Source organism: Daphnia magna, linkage group LG4 (assembly GCF_020631705.1).
Source record: "Daphnia magna isolate NIES linkage group LG4, ASM2063170v1.1, whole genome shotgun sequence".
Lineage (NCBI taxonomy): Eukaryota > Metazoa > Arthropoda > Branchiopoda > Diplostraca > Daphniidae > Daphnia > Daphnia magna.
Window position 1 is genome coordinate 4,483,658 of NC_059185.1, and position 25,168 is coordinate 4,508,825.

Here is a 25,168-nt window from a genome sequence, read left to right on the forward strand (position 1 = left end):
TGGAACGAAAGAAACTGGCCTCATCTGGTTTCTTGAGGGGTACAGAAGCGTAAGGTGGCGTCTTGACTGCAAGAGGAGATGGTGTACGCGCCTCTGTCGCGGAAGGTTTCGCAGGAAGTGGAGGTACAGGAATGGCCGGCTTGGCGAGGAACTTGCGAACGCCCGGTGGTAATGCACGGCCATGCACTTCTCGAAAAGCCTTCTTGGTCCCCGGCAGTGGTGGTGGGGGTGGAAATGCTGAGTAACGTGGCATTTCGATGAAGATGGGATGCGAAGGAGATGAAAATGAGGAGAATGAAGCCAAAACTGAAGATCGGGGATTGGAAAACGGGCGTAGGATGGAATAGTTCTGAAAAGAACTGTTGTGAAGTAGTTCTGAAAAGAACTTTTGGCGAAATAGTTCTGAAAAGAACTGTCGGTGAAATAGTTCTGAAAAGAACTGTCGTTGAAAACTGTCGGAAAGTTCGACGAAAACACGGGTAAGTCACGAGGTGAAAAACAAGAGGTAATTGCGAGAATTCTGAGAAATCTGCGATTAACATTATAATTTAACGAATTTGATGATATAGGTTTCAGTAATGATGCCATTGCGTGCAACCGTCATTGATGGTTTCTTTTGTGATTTTTCGGTGGGTAATTATTAAGCTGTGGTATTTCTGTCAAGGAAATTGTTAAGTTTGAAATATTTCCCACATCGTTCAAAAAGATTTTTGTTTTTTTCCTATTATAAATTCTATATAAACTATTCTATAGCTCTGCCAAAATATAAAAAGCTGGCGTTCAGGGTAAAGTGAAAATACATTGTGCGGAGCAAATTCAAACGGAGTAAGGCACATTGGCAGTTGGCACTTACTCATATGTTATGTCGGGTTTTTTTAGGGTGTTTGATTCCGACACAGGTAATTTCATCGATCCATTGAATGATCGTAATTGAGAGATCCATTGAAATGATCAATGGAGGTCGCGGTAAGGACATTATCATCTGTAATGTTAGCAGTGCTGTGGACAAAAAAAAAGGTTTTTGAAAGGTTGTTTTAACTTTGGATACAAATTGGTTTTTATTTAATCTCATCCGTATTTTTTCTTATGATTTGATATAGGATGCTTATTGGCCTTGTGCTGCCTGTGTTTCAATGTATTTGGAAACTCACTGTTTTTCAGTTTGAAAAGATCTGGAATGCAAGTTCAATATGATTGCGTAAGTAGCCTGTTCATTTCCAGCCTCCTTCTGTTATTGTATTCAAGATTTCTACAAAATGGTCATGGTAGTTCTATGATCAATGATGAATATGGTAACATTAAACAAGCAAAAGTACCTTTTACATTTTCAGGTAAAAATTTACATGTGATAACATAAAACCCATTTAACAAAATGTCTTTTAGAGAAAACATGCCTTTGCGGCTTTGCCCCTCCCAAGCTACAGAGCAGAGCTTCATATGTTTGGTTGCAGTATAAAGTGATTAAGTGGAAAAAAGCAGCAATAGCCTCTCATTAAGTAGGTAAGTAAGTATATTCTTGGAATGTCTGTAGAATGTGCAACTGTGTTGGTCAAAGGTGTTTGGCCAAACACTATGTAGGTTCATTTGACATCCTTTGGACCATCTTCATGCCAATTCTGAATGAAATATCTGATGTTCTGGCTTCCATTAGTTTGTCAGAGATCTTAACTGTTTTTAGTTTCTAGTTGACCAACTATGCAGGATTCCTATTGCGTAGTTACGCTGAAAACTTCTTATAACGTTTCACACACTTTTAAAGTTTCGAAAGGACTGAAAAAGAAGTTAAAAAGAACTGAACTTTGTAATTTAAACCGGTCTTTTTTTTTAAATCTATATATCAAAGACAAACTCATCTTACAAAGACCCTAAACTGTGATATTAGAGCAACTCTTTAAAAAAAAATTAATGATCATATAGTTCTAAACCTCTTAATCACTAATCCTTTCTTTTGGCAACAGAATAGGGAATGGCATAGTATAACTAGGTCAAATGTAAGCCGAATCAACGAACTGAGCAAGCAGAACGTAACTGCGTCGAGCAATAGAAGACTTGTACGCTTTTCGTTATTTCGTTTATATTTGCTCCAAAGCCCGGTTTGGATGACACTAGTTAGTATCGATCAAATCACTGGCGAGGTACTCGAAGACTGTGTCTTTTTCGAACAAAAAGGAACCCTGTACATGGCTCTGGCCATACAGCTTGGTGCAATGCAATATTGTTGAAACTCCAGATTGGAATGCATGTAAATTCTTTGTCATTTTTTACTGATTATCTAATGGACTTATTTCACGGTCATCATTGCAGAATCTATGAGTGGTTAGGGACCACTATATGATATGAAGCACGCTTTTGCGGCTCCTGATCTTTGGAAAATAGGTGTCTTTCAGTCATCCGATACTATTAACTTGGTGCTACTTCACGGAGATTCCTCCGTCCATCTGAGGCGAATCACTGATGCGGAGGATACGGAGTAATTGGAAATTCTAAACATTGACCTGGATTGAGTGTTCCAGTTTGATACTTTTCTAACGGAAGCTCAGTGGTGCCTTCTTCTAGTAGGATCAAATAATTCCTACATCTATTGCCTTAAAGGTATCATTTAAACTGCCTTTAAAACTGTGAAACGTTTGTTTTTATACTTATCTTTTAAATTATTGAATGCTATAGGGGAAATGTTATTACAGTGGCAAATTCTGCCGCACGATCGGACTTCTAGTGCTGTTTCCTGGATGCGCATTCAGCAGGAGGGAATCAGTGATGATTAAGAATCGACAATTCCTTATTTTCAATGCTTTTAAATGCTTTTGATTCCCAAGTAATCAGCTCACAAGAATGGAGTTATCAAATTACAATACTCATAGTTTATTATAAATGTTTTCCAGAGCCGCTTTCAGTTTTACGCATCAGATACATCTGGTCACTTTCACCCTGTTTTTGCTGCATCGGAAGACAATTTTGATGGCCAACCTATTGCAACTCTTTCTCGCCTAGACGGATCAAGTTCTGCCCACCTTTATGTGGCCTCGCCTAGACGGATCAAGTTCTGCCCATCTTTATGTGGCCTCGCCTAGACGGATCAAGTTCTGCCCACCTTTATGTGGCCATTAGAATGTTTCGCCATTCAAATGTTAGAAGACTTCCGCGAAGAGTCGAAGAATCGATCCCTTGGAAAAGTGCCTCATTGATGTCGATTCCCTGATTTCAAAACGTAGTAACGAGCACTATGGCCCACGTTGAAGAACTAAAGAACAACGTGGTTCATTTTAAAGACAATGTAACCGCCAACGGCACTGTCGTTATCGCACAAATGAATTTCTCTCAATCCCCTGTGATTGACACAATTAAGGTAAATTTTTTAAATCCGCATTTGTCCACGATTTAATTGTTAGAGATTGGGGTCTGTTTAGGTGTTGTACAACTTTAGCGAAGGATTTGTGAGACCAAAAGAAATTGAAAGCAAAAAGTCTCTCCCAAAAAATACAAAATCTTTTGTACTCCACAAGCTCCACCACTTTTACGGTGAGCAGCTATTCATTCAACTAGTCGAAGAAACGAATATAACGGCGTCATGTTTTTAGGGTCGTCTACGTCTCAATGGTGCATTATTAACGGTCGGGATTGGGATGAATTTTCCCGTCAAGCATGGCGCTACTCTTCACCAGATCATACTGTTCCTCATCATGTGTGAGTCGGAGATCTACTGAAATCCGGAGGGAAAATCAATGGAGGTGCTGATTTGCTTAGTTTGGATGTCCGAGGTAATATCGACGTTGGCAATAACTCCATCAACGGTGTAGCTGTGGTGGATACATTGCGAAAGAATACCTCACATCTCGTCATTCAAGGGACGAAATCATTTTCCGCTATCGAAGTTAAAAACAATGTTAAAACCAACACCGTCAATGAGGTTCGCTAACATTACATTCGAATTTAATTTTCTTTGTTTTAACTAACAATGTGTTGCAACGTGATTTTAGGGCATGATCGGAGAAACTGATTCTACAGAAAAGCGAGAAAGAGCAGCATTTCACTGGATTGGTGCGGATCGTCGGTCCTGTTCAGGTAGTGGAAGCTTCCGCAGGGACTGGATTAACGGAATAAACGTATCCGTACTCCCAGGAGTACTCATAGACAAGAATGCCCACCAGATCAAAATAAAGGTAATGCCAATCATAAATTAAAATCAGTGCAGTCTGATAACATTTTTTGTTAAAGGATTTGTCAATTTCACTGTTCCTTTGCTTGTTGACGATGCTGAAGTGGATTCTCTAAACGATCTCCTTATCAAAGATTTATTGAGCACCTCGGGCCAGCAAACTATACTAGCGAGTATTGAAGTCGACGTCCTAGATGCCCAAGGAAATATTGGCTGTCCAGATATTAATGAACGAAATGTGGATGACTTCCTGTACAGTGATGAAAATGATACACACATTGTGCTGGGTCAGGTACAGATCTCAGATGACTTGGTCATCAATAATTTGGTCATGGAAAACGGAAGTTTTAACAGCGTGGATATCATCAAGTTGTTGGATCCACCGTCTTTGCGGATAGACTCGAACATTAACGCAAACGGTGATTTAGCCGCGCACGCTGCTTCTGTCCATAAGATCAATACGATTGATCTTTCAAAACTTCCCCAAAACTGCTATTGGACAAAATCAATAGACCAATCGATCCCTGTTAACGTGCGAATGCCCTTTGAAGTTGTAATGAAAGAAAATATTATATTACTACTCGGACCTTCATGGAACGCTTCCTCGATAGTGATTTCTTCTGACGAGAACCAACCAGACGTTCAATGTTGAAGTGTAGTTCACTGACAATATTACCGTACACGGGGATATGGTGATTCACGACCTGACCGATATCAACGGAGTAAAACTCTAGTTTTTGGACTAAGACGTTGCCAAGAAGGAAGGAGACTTCCATATCTCTGGCACAAAGGTTTATTTAGTTAATCAATGTTTAACGTTCTTTGGGTTTTAACAAGGGCCTTTATTATACACCTTTTAGCAGCTAACCATTCACGAAAACATGGCTGTAGAGGAGACTTTGAATAATCTGAACATTCCGCAAGGCATAGCTCTCCTCAACAGATCCCATACGGTAACAGGCATTTTTAACCATTCATTTTGAAATTTTCAATGATTTCCTTGCTATTTTTTCTACAGGCACAGTGGCACACTCTTCACATCCTACGTCACCGTTGATGGCGACGTCATCAGTTCAGCGGGTGACATCATCACACTGAATATGGAGGCTGGAGTTATGTTGGATGATTTTGTTGCGGCTGCAGCTACGATAGACGAGGACGCAACCATTAATGAACACGTACATTTTAAGCGACATTTAGAAAAGGAAGATTAGCTCATCGAAAGTTCACTGAACGGCCGAGATGTCAACGATATTGTTTCCAAAGGTTTAAGAAGAAAAACTCTGGATTTCGTACAGTGGCCAGAGATTACGATTCACGGTCACGTAACATTTATGGTATTACTTCTCATTTAATTTTATAAATTACTCTTTGCACGCTAATGTCAACCTGCACAACACAGGCCTCGTTTGAAACGGACACTATCAACAGCTTCAATGTTGAATATTTAAGTCAATTGGTGAATATGACAGTTCCCAAAACAATCTCTGGAACAAAAAAAAAAATAAATAAAAATAAAACGCTCCGTCCTATCGCTGTCGAAAAGGACGTCACTCCTGGCTTATTTAATGGCGGTCATCTGAATTTCTCAACGATGTTGTCAGTCTCTGTTAACCAGACCCAATACTGGCCACTGGTCTTTCATCATCAGAAATCCGAAATATCGAGTTGCGAACTACTAACGGGCAGAATCTCACCGATTTTGTCCTGATAGCTGGCACAAGTGATGTCCAATCCATCACTGGACCGATGGATATTCAGCGCGTCACTCGTGAATATTCACTCAAAATTAAAGACCATGTCCTGAATAGATGCAACCTGACTGAGTATCGCTTTTCCATCCAAAATGGATCGTTATTGCTTGACCAGCCCTCGGAAAATAATCCTGACTTTGCTATAGTATCACTCGGGTACTTCGTTTCTTTGTTGAATACTCGCAGTGATTTGTAATTCCTTATCTTTATTATTTCAGAGCCTCACGAAAAGGCAGAGCCCAAGCTGTTACGGTAATCCTACATGATGCCTATCTAGTTCACTGCGCAACCTGGTATGCCCGTGGAAGAGCCACCTTTGGCTCCTCCCATTTCCAGGCAACTTCCACGCCGTACAGTTCCACGTTTTAAGTACACGATCTACACTGACCCCTTTTTTCTCTGCCTTTCGTCATCCTGCGTGAACCAACCCCTCTATGACTGATGGGATTTCGAGTTTCAAATTTGCTGTTAGGGAAGTTACCTACCATGGTATACACCAGCTTCCCCCCCGTTTTTGCAGGGGGAGCTATAGTCGGCGAAGAACGCGACACCAGCCCCACCCCCCACCCCCCTGGCTATAGAAGCGGGGGAGGGGGCCTGTGTCGTGTAGGCATACGACACCAGCCGTTGGGCTCAATCTTCGGGTAATCTAATTTACTTTTCTAGACCGGTCAGAATCTTATGATTGGCCATAATTTGATACGAGATTAATTGATACGTCGGGCTGTCACATCTCAAATTCTACGGTTTATAATTATTGTTCTATGACCGAGTTCTTTTACAGGAAGTGGCTTCTCATATCTTCTTCATACCAGCGATCAGATTTGATGTTTTGAATTGTTTAGGTTGTTAAAGCAAGTTTGACTTTCTACGTGAGTTGCTTTCTGCTTTGAGACCGGATTTAGTTGAGTCCGCTTCGCATAGGGTTACTTCACGCTGATGCCATAAAGACTCATCATAACGATTCCGAAAAGGTTTGTCAGTTGCGCCTTCACGGCCGTGTAGTAGAACATCTTAAAGGTAATTGCATTAAGGTGTTGCTTGAGGTATTTCGTTGTGTCGCGAAAATCTCTTAAATTTGCCTTTTAAGAGGAGTTCACCTGCTGACTTGTTGACTATTCCTTAAATATATGTGCACACTTGTTGGAAATAATGGGTGCATTTGTTTTTCGTCGAACAAATTAAACGTTAATGTGTAGCTAGTTGGGTTGTTGTTGCTGTCCCTTGTAAAACTACCCTTTTTAGCGGAATTGTTAATCTAATTCTTTTGGGGACTTTCGGATGTCGCCCAAAAACAAGCGAAAGACCATTCGAGGCGTCATGCAATTTCCTGAAATTGAACATTCAGAAAATGTTATACATGTTCGCAAATTGTTAAGATCTATTCAGATTGGCACCGTAAAGTATGACTGTAGGAAAGGGTACGTAGGCTTCTAAAAGTAAAGAACAGCTCCGGCGCCTTTGGTAAGCGGAAAAGGTACTGCAAAGAGAAGCGTCACATGACGATTTTAAGAATGGACTCTTTCGTTTGCTTTGCCCAATGAATGTGTGCTTGGAACTGTCAGTTGGCGTTTAGCAGTGGCACCCAATCTTTATTCTTAAACCCAGAGCTGTTCTTCACTTTTCAGGGGGATTGATTGATGATACTTGTTGGTGAAACCATGAAGAATACCATTACATGGATAATGTACATGATACAGTTTCGGCAAACTGGGGAAGTTTGCATTCTTCTCTGATGTACTTGAATCCGGACCCCACAGTATGAGAAAATAGCTAACAGAAGAAGCATATGAATGTAAGTTAATATTTCCTTATTCCAAAATCTATTATCATTACTTGAGTAGCTAGTTTTACATTCATCTTATGCCAATGGTCGGGGTAAATGTGAGAGAGAGTAAGTTTTGGGCAAATTTTGGTAGCAAATTCCTCCTATGTTTTAATCAGCAGCTTAAATTGATCGTAATCGATGTTGTCTCCGCCGAACTGTTTAGAATCATTTTTATTAAAGGTTTACGTTAAATTATCTAACAAATTACTTCAAACTTACTTGAAAATTCTTTACAGACATCATATTATTTCTGATGCATTTGAATATGTGTGGAATATCAAACATAAAATGTATTTTTTCGTTAGGTTCAGTAGGGTGATCGATCCATTAAGTAATCCTTTCCATCTTTCCGCTAAACCCAAACAGACTGTGAACACCCTTATTTGTTTGGTGACCATCACAGGTTACATTAGAGACGATTGCATTTACTGTTTAAAGGGCAGCAATGGCCCTAATCACCAACTTTTGAAGCATAGAAGAACTAGCTGCCCCACTCGTAGCATATTAGACGCAAATTGGCTGGACCCATTTGGCCCTGTATGGACGAAACATTAACACCAGTGCATGGTCAGCAAGCTTTCCTCTCTTTTCTGGATCAACATCCTCTCCATAATCAGGGAATCCATCAAATTTCCTCTTTTGTCTGTTGAACTTCACTGCCTTTTTAACCGTCATCTCATCCCATACAAGAGATCCCCTCCTAAAACATCTTAATTTTCCATGCAGGTTTTTTCCGATCGAGTCTATCGAAAATTGGTTCAGTCCAAACGTTCTTTGAATTCTCCTGATAAGTCTTCTAAGGGTATCAGGATGTGGTAGTGGTAGTAACCCTTTCCGTAAATGTTCGTAAGCTTTTGGACTTTTCACTCGTAAAATCACGCATTCAAGTAACCAATTTGCCTGGTAACGTATGCCTTTTTTCGATGAACATTCCTACTTTGTTGTAATAGCCTGAATAACTAGCTGCTCCTAAAAATAAATTAAAAGATGTGTGTCAGGAAACATAATTGGATTTGCTACATTTGTATATGTGTTTAATGTGAGAAAAAAACACAGTGTTTACAATCTAAGCTTTTTTCGCATAGATCGAGTAATGATGAAGACAATTCATAAAGAATAGTTTTAATTGAAGAGTAAAGTCATCAATGTTGCAGTCATCATAAATAAAGTATTCTCTTCACACTCATAACAAAACAATGAATGTCATTTTGTCAAAATTCAACTCGACAACAACTGAAAACATGAAACCAGTCGGAACTAATACACTTTGAGATTTAAAAAGGAAGCATAAATCGTACCTGTAAGCTTCGTGGGATTACACCTTGTCCCTGTCAGGTGTCAGCCGGTGGTCAATAGACAATTTTGACTTCAGCGCTCCCCGGTAGCCGGAGGGAAATAGCACATTTTGATTTTAGTGCCCCCAGGCTGCCGGGGGGAAATAGGCGTGACCCAGTGTTGGTGAAGAAGCACAACACCGCCATCTAGTTTTACTGAAATCGTGCGTTGTTCGTATTTTAAGCCCGACTAAATAAGCCTGACTAAGCTAGGGTCCCTCACTTTATTTGCTTCCGGACTTTCCTCCTTCATGCGAAGCTAGGGGGTGAGTGCCCCTAAAGCTTAGTCGGGCTTAAAAGAAAAACAACGCACGATATCGTTAAAACTAACTGGCGCTACTGTGCTAGCCGGGCTTAAAATATTGGCAACATTGATAGCAGGAATGCAGGCTACTAGTTCAGTAGCTGATAAGGTGAAACCCTACCTTCGGCCGCAGAAAATGAGACAAAACAACTGGTGAAACTGCTGGTTGCTGTCACGGACGATTTAACAATCGAGCGACAAACACAATATTTAGTAGACTCCCTCTTCTTTGAGGGCGAGGTCTATTCAAATCCCTCCTGTGGTCGTCAACTTCGATCGATAGATGGCAGTAAGTTATCTATAAGCTTATTAATTACGAAATAAACGGTTAACTAGCGAAAAACAGTTGTCTACGTCAAACGGCGTTACTAAACTGGCGCGCCAGCTCAAACAAGGTTGCGAAAATCTTGATAACTGCAAAACGCCATCTATTAATTAAAATATCGTGAAAACCGGTACACTTGGTGCTCATTTTAGTCGTCTAGACAGAATTTCTTATCAGATTAAGATTTGATTAAGAACACGTTTTACTCCTACATCCACCGATAGATTTTAGGATATTCTCTCCAACTAATCCAACTTAAGTTCCTACCCTTTTCGAAGAGAACCAGAAGATGTGAACTAGTTTGCCAATTTAGCTATGGTTGATATGACGTTATAGTTTAAGAAGAAAAAAAAGAATCAATACAAACAAAGTGAACTCTTTTCTTCTACAGCAATTTATAATTTTTGCTAACGATGACATCGCGGAAACCATTTTCTTTTGAACAGGGATTATTGCATGGGTACATGTACTTGGATAACAAAGGAAAACATCTGACTAACCCTCCTGGTCGCGATTCTGTTTGATAGAAACAGCATCATCGGATGGCTTGTACATCTTCACCCACGATTCCCTTTGATCCATCCATTTTGGAAGAGAAAATTCCAAATGAGGTACATCCAGATCTGCGTTACGTTTCTTTCTGAAAATGGCCAGGGGTTGAACTGCTACTTTCGCCAGATATATTAAGGGAGCGAAGATTATGGATAGTGTAGAGATGATGCTGCGAATTATATACGGGACTGAATCAGATATCTTCGATGAGACTTCCAACCATCTCCGTTCTAAGCTAACAAGCGAACGAATCAAAGTTGAAGTTACTCTCGTTTGTGCCGTCTGTAGAATCACGCTCAGCCGAGATGGGTTTGCAATTGGTGAACCGACAAGGGTTCTTTTAACACGATTTTCCTGTTACAGGCAAATATTTTGGCCAATAGAATTCGTTGCTTGTCTGTTAATTGACCTCCCGAGGAGGCTGATAATTTTGTTAATGTTCAATAATATCATTTTACCTCGATCAAATGTGTGTTGCTATCATTCACCAATGATTTGTCACAATATATCCATGTCACAAATAAGACAAGGAAGATGAACAAACGCATTTCCCCGCAATTTACTGGTTTGTTGGCACCAGTCTAAAAACTGCCTACTTACGTCTGAATGACAAAGCTTACACCTAATGCAGACGACACAGGTAAATAAATCGAAACTAAAATAGGAGGCGATGCATAGGAGGAGCAAGGTCGCTGCCTGTTTTAGCTCCGCCTTTCTGAAGTCTAACCTGACTGCACTGGTAAAACGGAACTTGTGATTGAGTATTCGACTATACGTATACTTATTATGTTATTAACATGTTAAATATTGTTTGCTGGCTTTCTTGACATATTCGACAACTAGGTGCATTATCAATTTAAAAATCGGGATCGAATCTGTGTAAAGTCCGTCACCTTTATTTCGCTATAGTGTAGCAATTATTTGGTTTACAATTGCACCCAATAATTTTTTTCTCGGCTTCGAGAAGCTTCTATTTACAAAAAAATTATCCACATACCAGTTTCAATCATGGATTTTCAACCACGTGGATGCTCTTTATATCCAAGGCTCCCATCCCCAGTACATTCGGCTTAGACATGCCGGATCTGTGGACTGCTCAATCAGGCATTCGATCTACAGGGTACATAGAATGAATTAATCTTTGGTTGAATTAATCGATTAATTAAAAAAAATTGAGAACCGCTAACCTGTTGCTCAGAAGACAGCCCTTGCTGCGGCATACTTGCTCGACGACTCGAATGAGGTTCAACTTTTCTTTTAATAGTCTCGAGACTAGTTAACATGCTCCGATTTCCTCGGACAACGGCAATTAGTTGAGGTAAAAGCTTTTGACCGTCTGCTGTTAAGAAAATTTTGTTTTCTTGTAAATCTTGACAGGTGATAACGGAAGGGTGGAATCCATTTAGTAAATTATCGGTTCTTCCAACTATTTGCGTGGGTGACCAGTTAGTTGATTCTTTGGTAAACGTAGCTTGAAATCGATTCTCTGTCATTTTCTCAGCCTCTTTCAACCAATTGAGGGTAGGCTCGGTCACAAAAACAGATAATGCCGCAATGATTGAACCTGATTCCGCTTTTGCAACGCGTAACGTGTGGACCATACTATCACGAACTGAACCGTTAAGACTAAGGCCTGGTATTAGAAATTGGAACTGGGCTGTCAATCGGCAGGGTACGACTTCTGGCACGGGAAGTTGGGACGTGGCCATGCCAAACGCCATGCCATAATCAATACCGATTATATCACCTGTCCCATTTAGAAGGAAAAAAAGCAAACAAACTTCATTAAACAGCATACCTTTTTAAGCGAAAAGGGAGGTAGCTTACCGTTTTTAGTTGAGACCAGGAAATTCGAGAGGTGTCGATCTCCTACGCCTAATATCCAAAGAGCTAAACACTGAGTGCCATGCGAGGTCGCCAGTCGATTTCGTAGGTAGAAAAATGATTCTGGTGATTGGCTGAGTTTTTTCAAAGCACCTCTTAGGCCATAAGGATACACTCGATCAGCGAAATTGGAATAGTCATTCAGAAGCTGCAGTTGGGTTGCAGTCATAAAATGGAGTGGGTTATTGGCTGACAATTTTCTTTCTAAGTCGGGCTTGAGACTATGGAATATACAGTTATTGGATTAGTCCATAATAACATAACGTAGAAACCAATACATAATCACTAAAGAATAGCAAATAATAACGGAAATAGTCCATGTCTTTTACTTACGACTTCAAAGAAGAGCGGAAGTTAATGTCGGTTTCTAGAAAAGCTTTTAAAGTAAGTGTTTCGGGTAACCATTGCAATATACCGAAAGCTGTTGTCAACGGTATGACCTGATATAAAACACGGGTGTTACCAACCTAGGCTCAAAATAGGAAAATAATTTAAACAAATACCTGGAAGGTGCGAATCCGCAGACTCCGTTTTCTGCTTTCCACATCCCTGACGAGCGCTACATCGATCGAGTTGAGTAACTGAACGATTCTTTCATCCTGTCTCAAGTCCTCACCATGTTTAACAAGGATTGGATATTCCACGGCACCGTTCACTAAAACGTTCGTTTAAAATGCAAATACAAGATTATTATAAAAGGCACAATGAAACACTAATCGAATTCCAACAAACCTACGATGGTTAACCGTACTGGAAGCTGTTTTGACTGAAGATATTGAATTTCGTCCCTAAAGGTTTCTACCTTAAGGGTCTTGCCTTTTAATCCTGGAAGTTCCAACAAATTTACGATCCCGTCGTCGATGCGGTAATTTGCTAACCATGGAGAATAATCTCGAAGGCTTTTCTGACCAGGAAAAGTTTTCTTTTTGAAGAACTCCAGCGAATTTAAAAGTGATTTCATTCGACCTTGATCCAACGTCTCCTGAAATTTTCCCGTAAATGCCTGGCTAAACGAATAGTGAACGTGGCCATGGGCTGACCTAGCTGTTGGCGGAGGCAAATTCAGATACTTTGACTGAAAGATTGGAAAATCTTTTGCATAAGTCTCTGTTGAAAAGAAAGGGACAAAGGACGATACAGATTATCTATGCGAGTAAATGTAATGCAAGAAAACAATATGTACCTGAATTCAACAGCTGACGTGCAGCTTTTTCTGGGGGCTTAAGGTAGTCAATACTTTTCAAAAACATTTCCCATGTTAGGTCAGTCAACAGCTTAGATTCAAGAAGGCGAGTCTCACTTTGAGCGAGCACTTCGACACCAAGACTGGATCGCGTGAGGCCAAAGGGTATTTTGACGTGGACGGGATGTTGTTTTGCTATATCTATCAGCAATTTTGGAATCGCCGACGAGGAGGTGAAATAAGAAACAAGCTGATTAACCCAAGGCAAGAACATGAATAAGGGAACGTCACAGCGCAAAGTCTCAAATGCATGGGTGAACGCACAGTCGTCTTTTAATGCCAAGATTACAAGGGGGAACAAGCCCTGGCCATCAACTGATCCGTAACGCATAGAAGAAAGAACTGATCGCGTCAGGCCAAGTCTATACTCCTCATCTGCATATTGAGGGGAAAAAACTGTTAATAAATCGGACTTGTTATTGCTAAACGCCCGGAAATCAAATTTTTACCCGAGATGACATTTTTCCATTCTGAGAAATATTTGGCAAAAATGAAATAGGCTTCTGCCATGTCGGGTTTGATCCCTTGCATTTCAGCAATTTGGGCTTGGCGTTCCGCATGTTTCAGTCCAGTCTGGATGATCTCTCTTGGTTGAACATTCCATAGCTCAACTAGCTTTGCATGCCTACTAGTCAATTCTTTAGGCTGTATGTTATCGACCAGTTGAAATACTTGTGCGCATAGGGATGCTTCAAATCTTTCAAGATCGATTTCCCATCGGCCTAGGCAAAAAGAGTTAAGTTTTATTTCAATATTAGTCCATATGCCCGATCCGAAAATTTCAATTTTGCGTAGGAATTTACCGTCCTTCGGAACACCAGTGGAGGCAGCTACTGCACGATTGATGGTTTCCTTGGCCAAGATTAACCGATCCAAATTACTTGCTCCAACATTGGAGTCCAACGATGATTCCATGGCGAGAACTTTGCTCTGTATCAAATAATGAAACGGCAACATCTCACGTAAATCGGTAGCTCCCTCCAGAAGTTTTCGGGCTAGCTCAGTATTTTTTTGTTCCAAGGCAATGGTAGCCAGTTTCAAACGAAGTGATTTAACGGATGCTAAATTCCTTTCTGTCTTCTTGCGTTGCGCAAAAAAAGTCCTCAGCGCTAAGATTGAATCCCATACGAGAAGACTGTCACCCGTTTGTGGGTGACTAGCATTCGGAATGATATCAGAATGTTCCATGAACGTCTGAATCTCGCTGATAATACAGACGTGCTCGAGGAGATTCCGGCGGCCTCCAAAATTCAACGGAGACAGCTGACTGTATCGAGAAGAGAAATTATCCGTGGCCTTGGAAATACAAATGGCAGCTCGATCCCCATTTCCATTCCGTAAAGCCAATGCAGCCAAATCCGCCAAAAGAACAGGATCGACGGTAGGCAAGGGAATGTTATCAAGTTCCCGGGCTGCGGGACCAACTTGAAAGTTTTGCAAGGCATTCCGGACACGAAATCGGATATTCCATGGCTCTTTTTTGGGATTGAGGCTGCCGATCTCATCCCATTGTCCAAGTTCCTCGAGGCACTTTAATCTATATTCGTCGCAAAAATTCATTTCGGCTGAGGATGGAGTGTCGCTCTTGAAAACTTGGCTGTAAAGAACGACGGTTGATTTAGAAACGTAAATTACAGAAAGGTGGCGACAAAACATAGAGGGTAATAAACCTGTAAAATTCGAAAGCCCTCCTCCAGTTGTGTTTCGATTCGCTCTCAATGGCTTTTTTAGTTGACTCTTTGCAGTCTGTTAGATGGGCTACTACCGCTCTAACATTATCGACATTTTGAATGTCTCCATACAGATTCGCTACATGAAACCAGCTACTCTGATGCTTCACTTCCTGACGTTTAGGTTTCTTACTTTGCTCTGAATGGAAAGATGGACGTTATCAGATAAAACACAACCAAAAACGATATTTACCTGGAAATGGACAATCTGGGAAACAAGATTCAAGCACCAAAATGCCTAAGGCCTGAAGATGACTCCCTTTAACCAGATGAACTAATTTTCCGGAGTCCATGGAGATTTCATCTGTATTGGTCCAAAAATATTCCAAGATGGCAGCTACCAAATTGAAATTGCCGCTGCGTAACCGATAATTTTCCACTATCGATTGGAGGGAGGTATTCAACTTCGATGCAAATTCTTTATCATCGCCTTGGATTTCTCTAACTTGTTGCCGCAAGACGGTAAGAAGATGGCAAAACAAAGTTTTGGCAATAATAGCATCATTGCGTGCCACAGCGCAGAGTGGAGCGATGAGAGAAGACGGCGGAATTTGAATATCAGGCAGTTCACCTGTACGGTACTTGCGGTAAATCGTCGGTTGACTAGATGTTTTATTCTATGTTTCCAAGAACAAAAATACGGAATTCGCTAATATTGTTGACGAAATTTAACGAAAAAAAAAAACAAAAAACAACAACAAAACACTTACTGCACTTCTTCCCCGATTTTCATAACTTGGTTTCGCGGGCGGCGGCCCGGTTGTAGTGAATCTTTTCCAAGACTTCAGCGGACTTTTAAAGGTTTCTTTTTCAACGGTTTCCGTTGTTTTTTTCATTGCTGCTTTACTCGTGGAAGAAGGTTCCGTCGAAAGGGTTTCTGCCATCAGCCAATTGGCAGGTGACTGAGTTGAGGAAAACGCAGCGGAGCTTGAACTTTGCGTTGCACGAAGGAATCCAGGCTACACAGTGTGAAAGAACATGCAGGTTGTAACACAATTAATTTGATTACAAAGGGCACCAACAAAATAAATCTAAAACGTTGATAGTTGTATTTACCTGAATCGTTCCATAAGAAAATCCCCTGCCAAAATTACTCCAAGATGGTCGTTGGGAGACCGTCTGTGAACTTAGTGAAAGCAGATCAAATGACTGGAAAGGGACGTCGTCCAAGGGTTGATCGAAGATAGGCTCTCGGTAAAGATGACTCTGTGTTGTGCGCTCCAGGAGAAAGTGTAAACAATACGGCAGGAAATAGTCTTCTGCCCCAGGAGAGTAAAAATCCGTCACGTAAGCTAGGAGTCGATCCATAGTGCCATTAGGCAGTTTCTCAGCAAGAAAATTTTGCATTTTGACAGCGAGTTCTTCATCCTGATCACTGCATGCTTTCAAAACTGCTTGAGCGAATTCTGAGTCATGAGAGCCACTTAAATCAAAAGCTTTCTTGAAAACTTCATAGAGACGTGAGCGACATTCGACGTTCTGATGCCGTGACAGACGAATCAGGGTCGGCCACAGTGGTTTCCACTCCTCTACTTCAACCCGAGGGATGAGATCTTTGACCAAGGCGAGCATCGGACACAAGTCAGCAGGATTTGATCCTTTTAGAGTGGATTCAATAGTTTTAAAACCTATTTCTTTCCACGGGTCTTCCATATAGTACCATGATCTTGCCACGACTTCTAGACACCGTGACTATTAGAGCATAAACCCGTTATTTAGAATTGACTTAACTCTATTTCAAGTTGTTTTTATTACCTTCAGACCTCCATAAAGGCCCGTAAGCAGTGAGAGATTGGAACTAGCAAATGTTGAGAGGACGGCTGGGTGTCGGATTGCCACTTCGTACAAGAGATCAACAAACACATCGACTTTTTTCCTATTATACCACATTTGAAGTGCATCACAGACAAGCTTTTCAAACTCGTGATCAGTCTCTCGGATGAGGATGGATCCACATAGGGCTGCACATGAACGCGTCAAATCCCGTTTTTCATCCAAAGTCAACCATTTTACCAACTGTTCCTTGAAACGGGAATTGAATTCGTGATTTTTCGGCAAAAAATCATGCACAACAATCGCATCCAAAATGAGCAAACCCAACTTTCTTTTGCTCTTATCGGGAGATAGCAATTCTTCAACCAGTTCATAAGGTATATTTAAGGAGATCTTGTTCCACACCAAAAATATGGCTCTGACCATTTCCTTATGAAAGTACACACTTTAGTTTATCATCAACCATAATATGATATAACGAGAATTAGACTTACTATGTTATCTCGCAATATTTCCGCGTTTTTATTCTCGATGTTCCTCAGGATGAATTGCAACAGACTGGACGCCGCTTGAGCGAATTCAACATCGTTAGCTGATGGCGGCGCTTCGTTTGACCACTCGAGCATCATGTCAAGTGCCTCACGGAATAAACTGTTGAGGGGTTCCCCGCCAATTTTCCTCAGTAATGCTACTAGCAGCGCTTTGTACCTATCGATTTAAAAAAATTACAATTTCAATCCAGCATTTGTTCCCAAAATGGCTTACCAGAAGTTCGCGTAAATTCGAAATATAGATTTCAAATTTACAACCAATCGAATGATGAATAACACAACGTTGTTATGAGCGTTGGGATTAAGTAAAGCTTCTCGTAAAGTGATCATCCATTTAGGTTCAGAATTAGCAAGCAAAGTTTGATTGGCGTAAAAGTTGTTCAGAAAATTAACCAATAGACTCATGCACGAGTGTTTGTTCAGGTCATCTAACGTCAGATATAAAACGGATGATGCGTCGCTCTGTAGTTAGAACGACAAATAACATTTAAAAAAAAAATTGTCAAATATGTGTGAATAAATTTTTGTAATTTACGATGGTTGGTGACGATACTGGAAGATTCTCCTCTTCATCGTAGCTGCCAAACTTGGTCGGTAGTGAAGCCTGGTTGAAATCGAAACGATAAACGTCTTCGCTAAGGCTCGACCCAAATAAGAACTGGGATGGAATGTAGCCTATAAATATGTGTTAATGCAACACTTCCGTTTAAGGTAAACTCATTTTGGATTTAAACCTTTAGTTGGCCGATTCTCACTCGAGACGGTAAGGAGGTGAAGACGAAACCGTTTGCGATGACGTTCCACTTCGGCCACTAGATTGTAACGCTTAGTCGTACCCACCATGGCATTCCAGAGTGCGAATTTTTGATTCATAGGTCTGAAGATAAGTTTATCCATAGATTCTTCGTCCAACGTTGGTGTTACCGACGCGATTGACAGGACTAATCTAAAAGAAAATCTCTCCATGTCCTGATAGATTTCCAATTCGTTTTCATTAAATGGAGCCGTAGCTTTTCTTATATTTAACACGAGCTGCATGATGTATTTGAGTAGATCCCGGCCGTTTTCTGAGGGCTGTTGACCACATCGCAACGCACAGAAATTAGCATTGAGGTGACCAGTGAGATTTTGGTAGTCTACACGAACGATAGCGACCTCAAATAGAGCACAGACCACAATTTTGTGTACAAATGCTTCAACTCCACCACGAGCTTCCTCACAAATCTGGATAATGTCCCCTAGTAACTCGTTGACATGACGTTCGACAAATGAACTTGGGAGCGCTTTCAATAACGATGTGTACAGCGTTTCGATGGCTTCAAATCTGGTCTTCCAGTTAATCGATCGGGTTTTAGCGTGGTGATAAATTCTATTCAAAACTTTATCCAGCGAAGTTCCGGAGATACTTTCTGTCCAATTCTCGTTTTGGACCGATTGGATAAACGGCTCGAGACAAGGATGGTTGGGCTCTAACGCAAACACATCGACGAGGAAGTGAAATACTACCGGGACACATATTAGCCCAATCATCCGATTAAATATGGAAAAATAAGCTGATTTGTCTGAATCTTTTTCCAATTCGGTGCTCTTGCTGGGGAAATTATGGGTAAAAAACTGTTGCAAAGAGGCAAATAGTGTCTTTTCTTCGGACTCGGAACAATCGACGATGAAGACGTTTAATAGCTGGACTAGGTCACTAGCAAGGGTTACATCGGTACGTTGGTTCCAGCAGCCGATGACCCACTGCTTGACATCGCTGTTACGTCCCACAACATCGATGTCGATGCTTGCGAGACAGTTTATTAACAACTGCAAATTGAAGTGTTGGCGGTAAGATTCTGCATGTTTTTTAAGTACTTTCCACGAATCTAGCACATTCTGTACGATCCATTTTCTTTTGTCGGAGAAACGCTGAGTTTGATTGGCTGCTTGCAGCAGTTCTAGAAGTAATGCCCATTGTTGTGAATCACCATTACCCTCTTGAGGAATAAAAGGTAGCACGCTCGTCATTTGATTAATCACGACCGGGAAGACGAGGTGACCAAGCTTTGAGCGCAGATATTGACCATACGTGATGATCGCGCCTGGAATGTTGGCAGGATTTCTAAATTCATTAGACAACACTTCCATGCTGAGTCCAAGTAACAAAGCCAATTCTACTAATAAGGAGGATGCCCTTAAACGCACTGCAGAGGAAACGCTGTCTCCAGTAGATCCACTGAAATTTAACGACGTTGGCTCGTTATTAACGGCATTTTCAACAGCTAATTTCAATAGCGCAGACGATGATTTGCAGCATGGGAAATGAGCACCCATATAGACGCTTTTTACGATTAGGATCAGTCCCCGAATAATATCCAGACTACGTGTCTCGGCCAAATTCAAATACTCCAATCGAAATTCAGAATTTAGAACTGATTCTATGACTTCCTTGTCTGGTGCCAAGAAAGGCAAAATGGTTTCCAAACAGGCGTAGAATTGTTGCTGTGATCCAGAAGCATCAGAGAACCCCAGTCGCGAAGGAAGAAGACAGGTGCGGATCAATGTTTTGGTACGGATCAATTTTCTGTTTTGCGATTTTGTTAAATATTCCGTTAGAAAGCTTAGCCATGCCAGAAAGCTTTCACTTGTTGTATCTCTCAGCGGCACTTCTGCTGTAGGGAGTTCTTGGTCGAGCCGTCTTTCAACGCTTTTGGCAAAGATTTCAAATTGATCTGAAAAGTCAACATCGCTGTCACACTTGTCTGTGTCAATCACACCTAACCCAAGTAAATGGCGATAGACGTCTAGACGAGCTGAGAATGGAAAATTCCCCGGAAGATGACTTTCAAGTGGCTGTCTCGAGAAAAATTGAATCATCACTTCAGCTAAGGATTGCGGACGAGCCAAAATGCCACAGAGTTCCAAACAGATTTGTCGACAATGCCGCTGAGATCCTAAAGCATGATTTAATAAAAAATCTAGCAGCTCAGGCAGAGTTCCTTGGGTAAGGAAAGGTGCTACTCGTCGCCGACTATCTGGATGTTCGAAGATATTTCTCTTCAAGTTAACCGTTTGGGTTAGGTGGTAAAGCGCCTGTTTAGATTGATGAAGGATTTCCGATGAAAAAGGATCACGTTCTCCGAGTGACAGACTAGTGACAAAATGGGTCAAAAGATCCAGGGTATAGATGGACGTAAGTGGATCAGATTCTCGCATAACGCGATACAGCTTGTTGAACACGATTGCAGCTCCATGCCTTTGGTGGTGTGACGGATGAGTGGCTGACGCCCGAAGTTTTTGAAAGAGAAATTCTGGGGTTGCTGGATCTTCCCAAAGTGTTGTATCGCTGCTTTGTTTGATTGTCCATTTCAGGAATTCCAATAAGCATTCACAAGCCAGATCGCGGACTAAAGAAGCATCAAGCCCTCTGCATGCTGATTCCATTAACACTTCCACTAAAAGAGCCGCTTCCGCTCCCAAAACAGTTCGAGGTCCGCTGGATCCTTTTCGATAGAAGGCAGGACGAGAAAACCAATGCACCAGCTGTAGTACATGAAGAGGCTATTATCTAACACGACATTTAGTGTAAACGCATCGAGCCTTCTACCTGAATTAAGAGCGCACGGAAGAGTTGACGAATGATCTCATCAGAATCTGCGGCTAAATTCAAAATGGTTGGAAATATCTTCGCATATAAGGGTGCAAGTGGATATCGAAGGCGTAGATCTTCGGAACGACGTGAATGTGTTCCAGTTAAGAATATCACCGAAGCGTGAAGGAACTCGCAGGCAGCCATTCTGGTTTTTATCTCGCCTGTCATCCGAAACATTAATGAGCGCACTATTTATGAAAAAATTATTTTGCTATTCTTACTAGTGTGCAGAACCAAATGCAGTATGCGTGGAAGAAACTGATCGAGTTGGATGATTGGCTTCATGTCGGATAACGGGAGCCCAAACTCGAGATGGCCTTTGATTTGCCATCCAGTGGCTGACCTGGCAATAACGTGATCTTCGTTTTGAGCAACCAAACGGCTACACTTAGGCCCCATGCGTCCAAGTAATCTCACAACTCTACGCCGTATTTTTTCCCAGGATTCGCGTTCCTACAAAGCATTGATTATGAATGGAGGAAAAAGAATTTCTTGGCCAAATTAGCAATACTTCTGTAGATTGAATATTTGGTTTCCGTCTTTTGAATCGTTTGCCGCTAATGAAGGTAACTTCTTTAGCCAATTCTTCCACATCGCTAAGATAACCTTCTAGGCACGGGAGGACTTCTTCCATTATAGAATCGAATGTTGAAAATGGCAAAGTGGTTTGCCAATGCTCCAATGCATCCAACGGCCATTCAGCTAGGGGGGGATAAGTCAAGCCAAGTTTGAGGGCTGAAGCAAGGGCACCAGTAATGGAACTACTCAGTGAGATAACCAACCACGTGGGACTTGATAAAACAGCCTTAGAAGGTTTTCAAAACAAGCTAGTTAAGTACTGGGAAAACAGATATAAGCTTAAATAAAATGTTAAAATGTACAATAATAGATTAGAAATACGTTGAAGAATGCATAAAGAATGCATAAAACTTGTACATAAATATAAATACATAAAGAAAAATCTCCACCTGGACGGCAGAGACGAGGACATCATCCGAGAGTTGCGACAATCGATTAATCAGACTTGTCATATAAGACTGGTAACGGGGATGTTGAACAATGGGCAAAACTTGTCCGATTATGGACAATAGGGTTGCCAAAATACGGTACAGGCCCGGAATTAAAGGAAATTTCATTGACAATCCAATAACTGCTTCACCTAATGGAATAAGCTACGGAAAAAAAAAAAAAAAAGAAGATTTTTATAAGGTATACTAATAAACAACCAGAAAAGATAAACTGAATGTTTAACTAAACATCATATTTACTGAATTTTGGAGCCGTTCCATTGGTTCAACGGCTTTCAGTAAGCCCTCGAGTAAATCGACAAGATTGTGAAACAACTGCCAATCGGCAGGATTACTGGGAAGATATTCAGCTTTAACAAAATACTTAATTGTTAGAGAACTCAGAAAACGTTAAAAAAAATAAACAAATAAAAAACTATAAAAACCTTTAAATTCATCTTCACTCGAGTTTTCTTCGCTTGTTGACAAATCTAGACGGCTGATGATCGTAGAAACGGCACTAACCAACTGCTCGTCTAATATTGCTGAAACGTACGCACGTTCCTCCAGACTGAACGGGAGATTGGCTTGACCAGAGAAATTAATAAGAGTTATCCATAGGGAGGTATACTTCTTTACACTGTCCGAATCAAGCTCTGGTCGGGTCGAACGAATTAGGCTCTGGATCACTGCAACAGAATCGCGAGAAGTTGAGAAATTTGCAACACCTTTGAGCAAAACTAAAAAACAATACGAACCAATATCTCTCACAAAAGTGGAAAAATCTATTTGGTTCTCGATGGCAGCATGGACACCTACCAAAAACACAGCGGCAGACCGACCACATCGATTTCCTTCGTCTACAAATCGACATTTGAATTACCAATTTATTTTCCATTTTACTACAAGTTTTACCTATATCCAAATATCGTTTGAAGAGGTGGACGAACATTCTCTGTAGCTGCTGTGTTCTTTCAGTCCCCAGTGGGGTAGTACAGTGCGTAAGAACAAGGCCAAGAGATTCAAGACAAACTGGCAAAAGATCCAAGCTCTTTGAAGTATCCTCTCTATAAAAAAAAATATATAAAATAATAGATAAAAATAAATATTACAGCATTAGTATTTTTCACTATATGATATATGCGTACTGGATGCAAATTACAGCTGTCTTATTAAAGAGGTACATAAAAATGTGCCATATATTATCTCCCGTGACCGACAAGCTGCACTCGCCCAATGCTTTCAATCCAACTGTTCTGAACTGAAGGGACGAACGATCAGATTCCAAAACCTCGCACAGGCTCCTGACAAAAAACTAACGCAGATTTTTTAATATAAGACAACAAACAAAGCCATTTAATACTGTCGGAACCTCAAGCACTGTCGATTTTTTTGCTACATCAGCTTCACTTTTCAAAGATTTAATACTTTCTTCGATAAACTTTCCAAATGCGTTCAGACTAATTTCGCGGATCCCTGGTTTGTCGAGCAATACATAAGTTTTTAGTGAATCGAACCACATTTTATATTGCCTCAAAAGCCACTTGTTGAAGAGCGCTGCGTGTTCCGCCAGCATGTTTAATACAGCTGTACAACAACAAAAAATGCAAATAAAGGTAGAATTTGTAAGATAATAAAAAGATAACTTTAAAAATACCTTTAGGAGTAAAGCTAATTGCTTTTTTTTCTACGGTGGAGTTTCGGGATATTAGCATTAGCAAGTAACCATGAATTTTTTCTAGTGACTTTTGACTAACAATTGATTGAAATGAATAGAGGAATCCTCTAAGAGCTTCCAGACAGCCTCCTACAACTCTGTCTTTATAATCATGCTGTTTCATCTAAAAGAGGCAAAGAAATTCACCATTCAAGTAGACAGTATGTGTATAAGTGGGTTAATTTGAAAAATTTTATTACCTCCTTTTCCATTTCATAAAGTATTTGATTGATCATTCGGCTTGCCTTTTCTTTGAGTGTGTTTGGGAAATACTGAGCAAGTCTTCCCATAAGCATTAGGAATTCCATTTTGGCTAAAAGATAATTTGCAAAATATGACAATTATAATTACAGACATGATTTTACCACAAAATTGAAAATTTCTTTACATTTGCTTGCATTATCTTCAGCAGATGCTGCCATTTTTTCAAAAAGCTTATTTGAAAGCAAAAAGAAATCCAACTCATCTATTACTTCTCCTGATGATTGCTGGGCAGCAATAACAACTTGGGAAAGAACAGAATAGGAAGTTTCTCGTAATTTAGCATCTTTAGAGTTCATATATTGCAAGGTGGAATTCTGAAAGGTGATAAAGATATCTATTATTCTCATTTTATTTTTCAAGAGCAGAGGTTAAAACTTTACTTTGATAACTACCAAATGGCTACTCATTGCTTCTATGAATTGTTCCAGCAGGTGACCGAAAATTTCCAATACATTTTTTATTATTTCCACAGTGTTTCCTTCCTTTCTGAAATCTCGAAACTTGGACAACAAGGGCACTAATCCATTTTGTCTGTTCAACAAAACTGGGATAACCGATTCTAGAAAACAGCAATAAACAAGTAAAGGCACGCATTTGAATATTCCCTCCGTCACGGAAGAAGAGATCAAGTTTCGTTGCAACTTATTCCAACTACATACCATTCTTTTCTTTGAGAACAATTTCTTTGATATCATTTACTTGTTCCGCTACATTTGAGCATGTGGCAGAATGCATCTGAAACAAGTAATCTTCCAATATATTTTCCATTTGTAAATATTTATGTGGTTTCCCCACTACTTTCTAGTTTCAACTTCCGACATTAATAATACTAGTGTATTGCACAATCAACGTTTTCATCGACGGAAATCATCGCGCGTAGATGCATCTTGATTTCGGCTGCTAGCAGTTGCTTAGTTGCCACTCATTAGAAAAACCTTTAATCGTCCTTGTTTCGCTTTTTCTTTTATGCTTCTAATTAATGCATTTATCTCGATTGGTGCCAAGTAGATCTGTTGCACATTTAGGTTTTTACCGTTCATCCTTTTTTTCTACATTCTTTATAGTACCATTGAGAAAGAAATTAGAAAGGTTTATACAACCTTTCTCGATTG

General features: G+C 40.4%; 2 protein-coding genes and 1 pseudogene across 2 annotated transcripts; 1 reads left to right on the plus strand and 2 right to left on the minus strand.

Moving 5' to 3' along the window:
- The first annotated feature begins 1,895 nt into the window (after nucleotides 1-1,895).
- LOC116920692 lies at nucleotides 1,896-7,060 on the plus strand (annotated as a pseudogene).
- Nucleotides 7,061-10,077: 3,017 nt separating this feature from the next.
- Nucleotides 10,078-10,905, minus strand: LOC116920688. Its single transcript, XM_045171835.1, has 2 exons — nucleotides 10,712-10,905; nucleotides 10,078-10,607 (listed from the first exon to the last, which is right to left on the minus strand). Exons 1-2 carry the CDS (start codon nucleotides 10,799-10,801, stop codon nucleotides 10,197-10,199), a joined length of 501 nt encoding a protein of 166 aa, XP_045027770.1. The 5' UTR covers nucleotides 10,802-10,905; the 3' UTR covers nucleotides 10,078-10,196.
- On the minus strand, nucleotides 10,078-24,960 carry LOC116920680 (DNA-dependent protein kinase catalytic subunit). Its single transcript, XM_032926779.2, has 34 exons — nucleotides 24,716-24,960; nucleotides 24,437-24,615; nucleotides 24,181-24,370; nucleotides 23,993-24,105; nucleotides 23,733-23,916; nucleotides 23,448-23,662; nucleotides 23,224-23,390; nucleotides 22,991-23,142; nucleotides 22,834-22,935; nucleotides 22,522-22,764; nucleotides 22,337-22,446; nucleotides 22,037-22,240; nucleotides 21,580-21,873; nucleotides 21,290-21,521; nucleotides 21,024-21,229; nucleotides 18,169-20,959; nucleotides 17,970-18,109; nucleotides 17,649-17,896; nucleotides 17,378-17,591; nucleotides 16,866-17,312; nucleotides 16,167-16,802; nucleotides 15,821-16,069; nucleotides 15,304-15,727; nucleotides 15,051-15,249; nucleotides 14,184-14,977; nucleotides 13,830-14,102; nucleotides 13,321-13,755; nucleotides 12,870-13,244; nucleotides 12,641-12,792; nucleotides 12,471-12,577; nucleotides 12,081-12,358; nucleotides 11,441-12,000; nucleotides 11,251-11,366; nucleotides 10,078-10,488 (listed from the first exon to the last, which is right to left on the minus strand). The coding sequence occupies exons 1-33, from the start codon at nucleotides 24,822-24,824 to the stop codon at nucleotides 11,289-11,291; spliced, it is 11,100 nt and encodes a 3,699-aa protein (XP_032782670.2). The 5' UTR covers nucleotides 24,825-24,960; the 3' UTR covers nucleotides 10,078-10,488; nucleotides 11,251-11,288.
- Nucleotides 24,961-25,168: the final 208 nt, after the last annotated feature.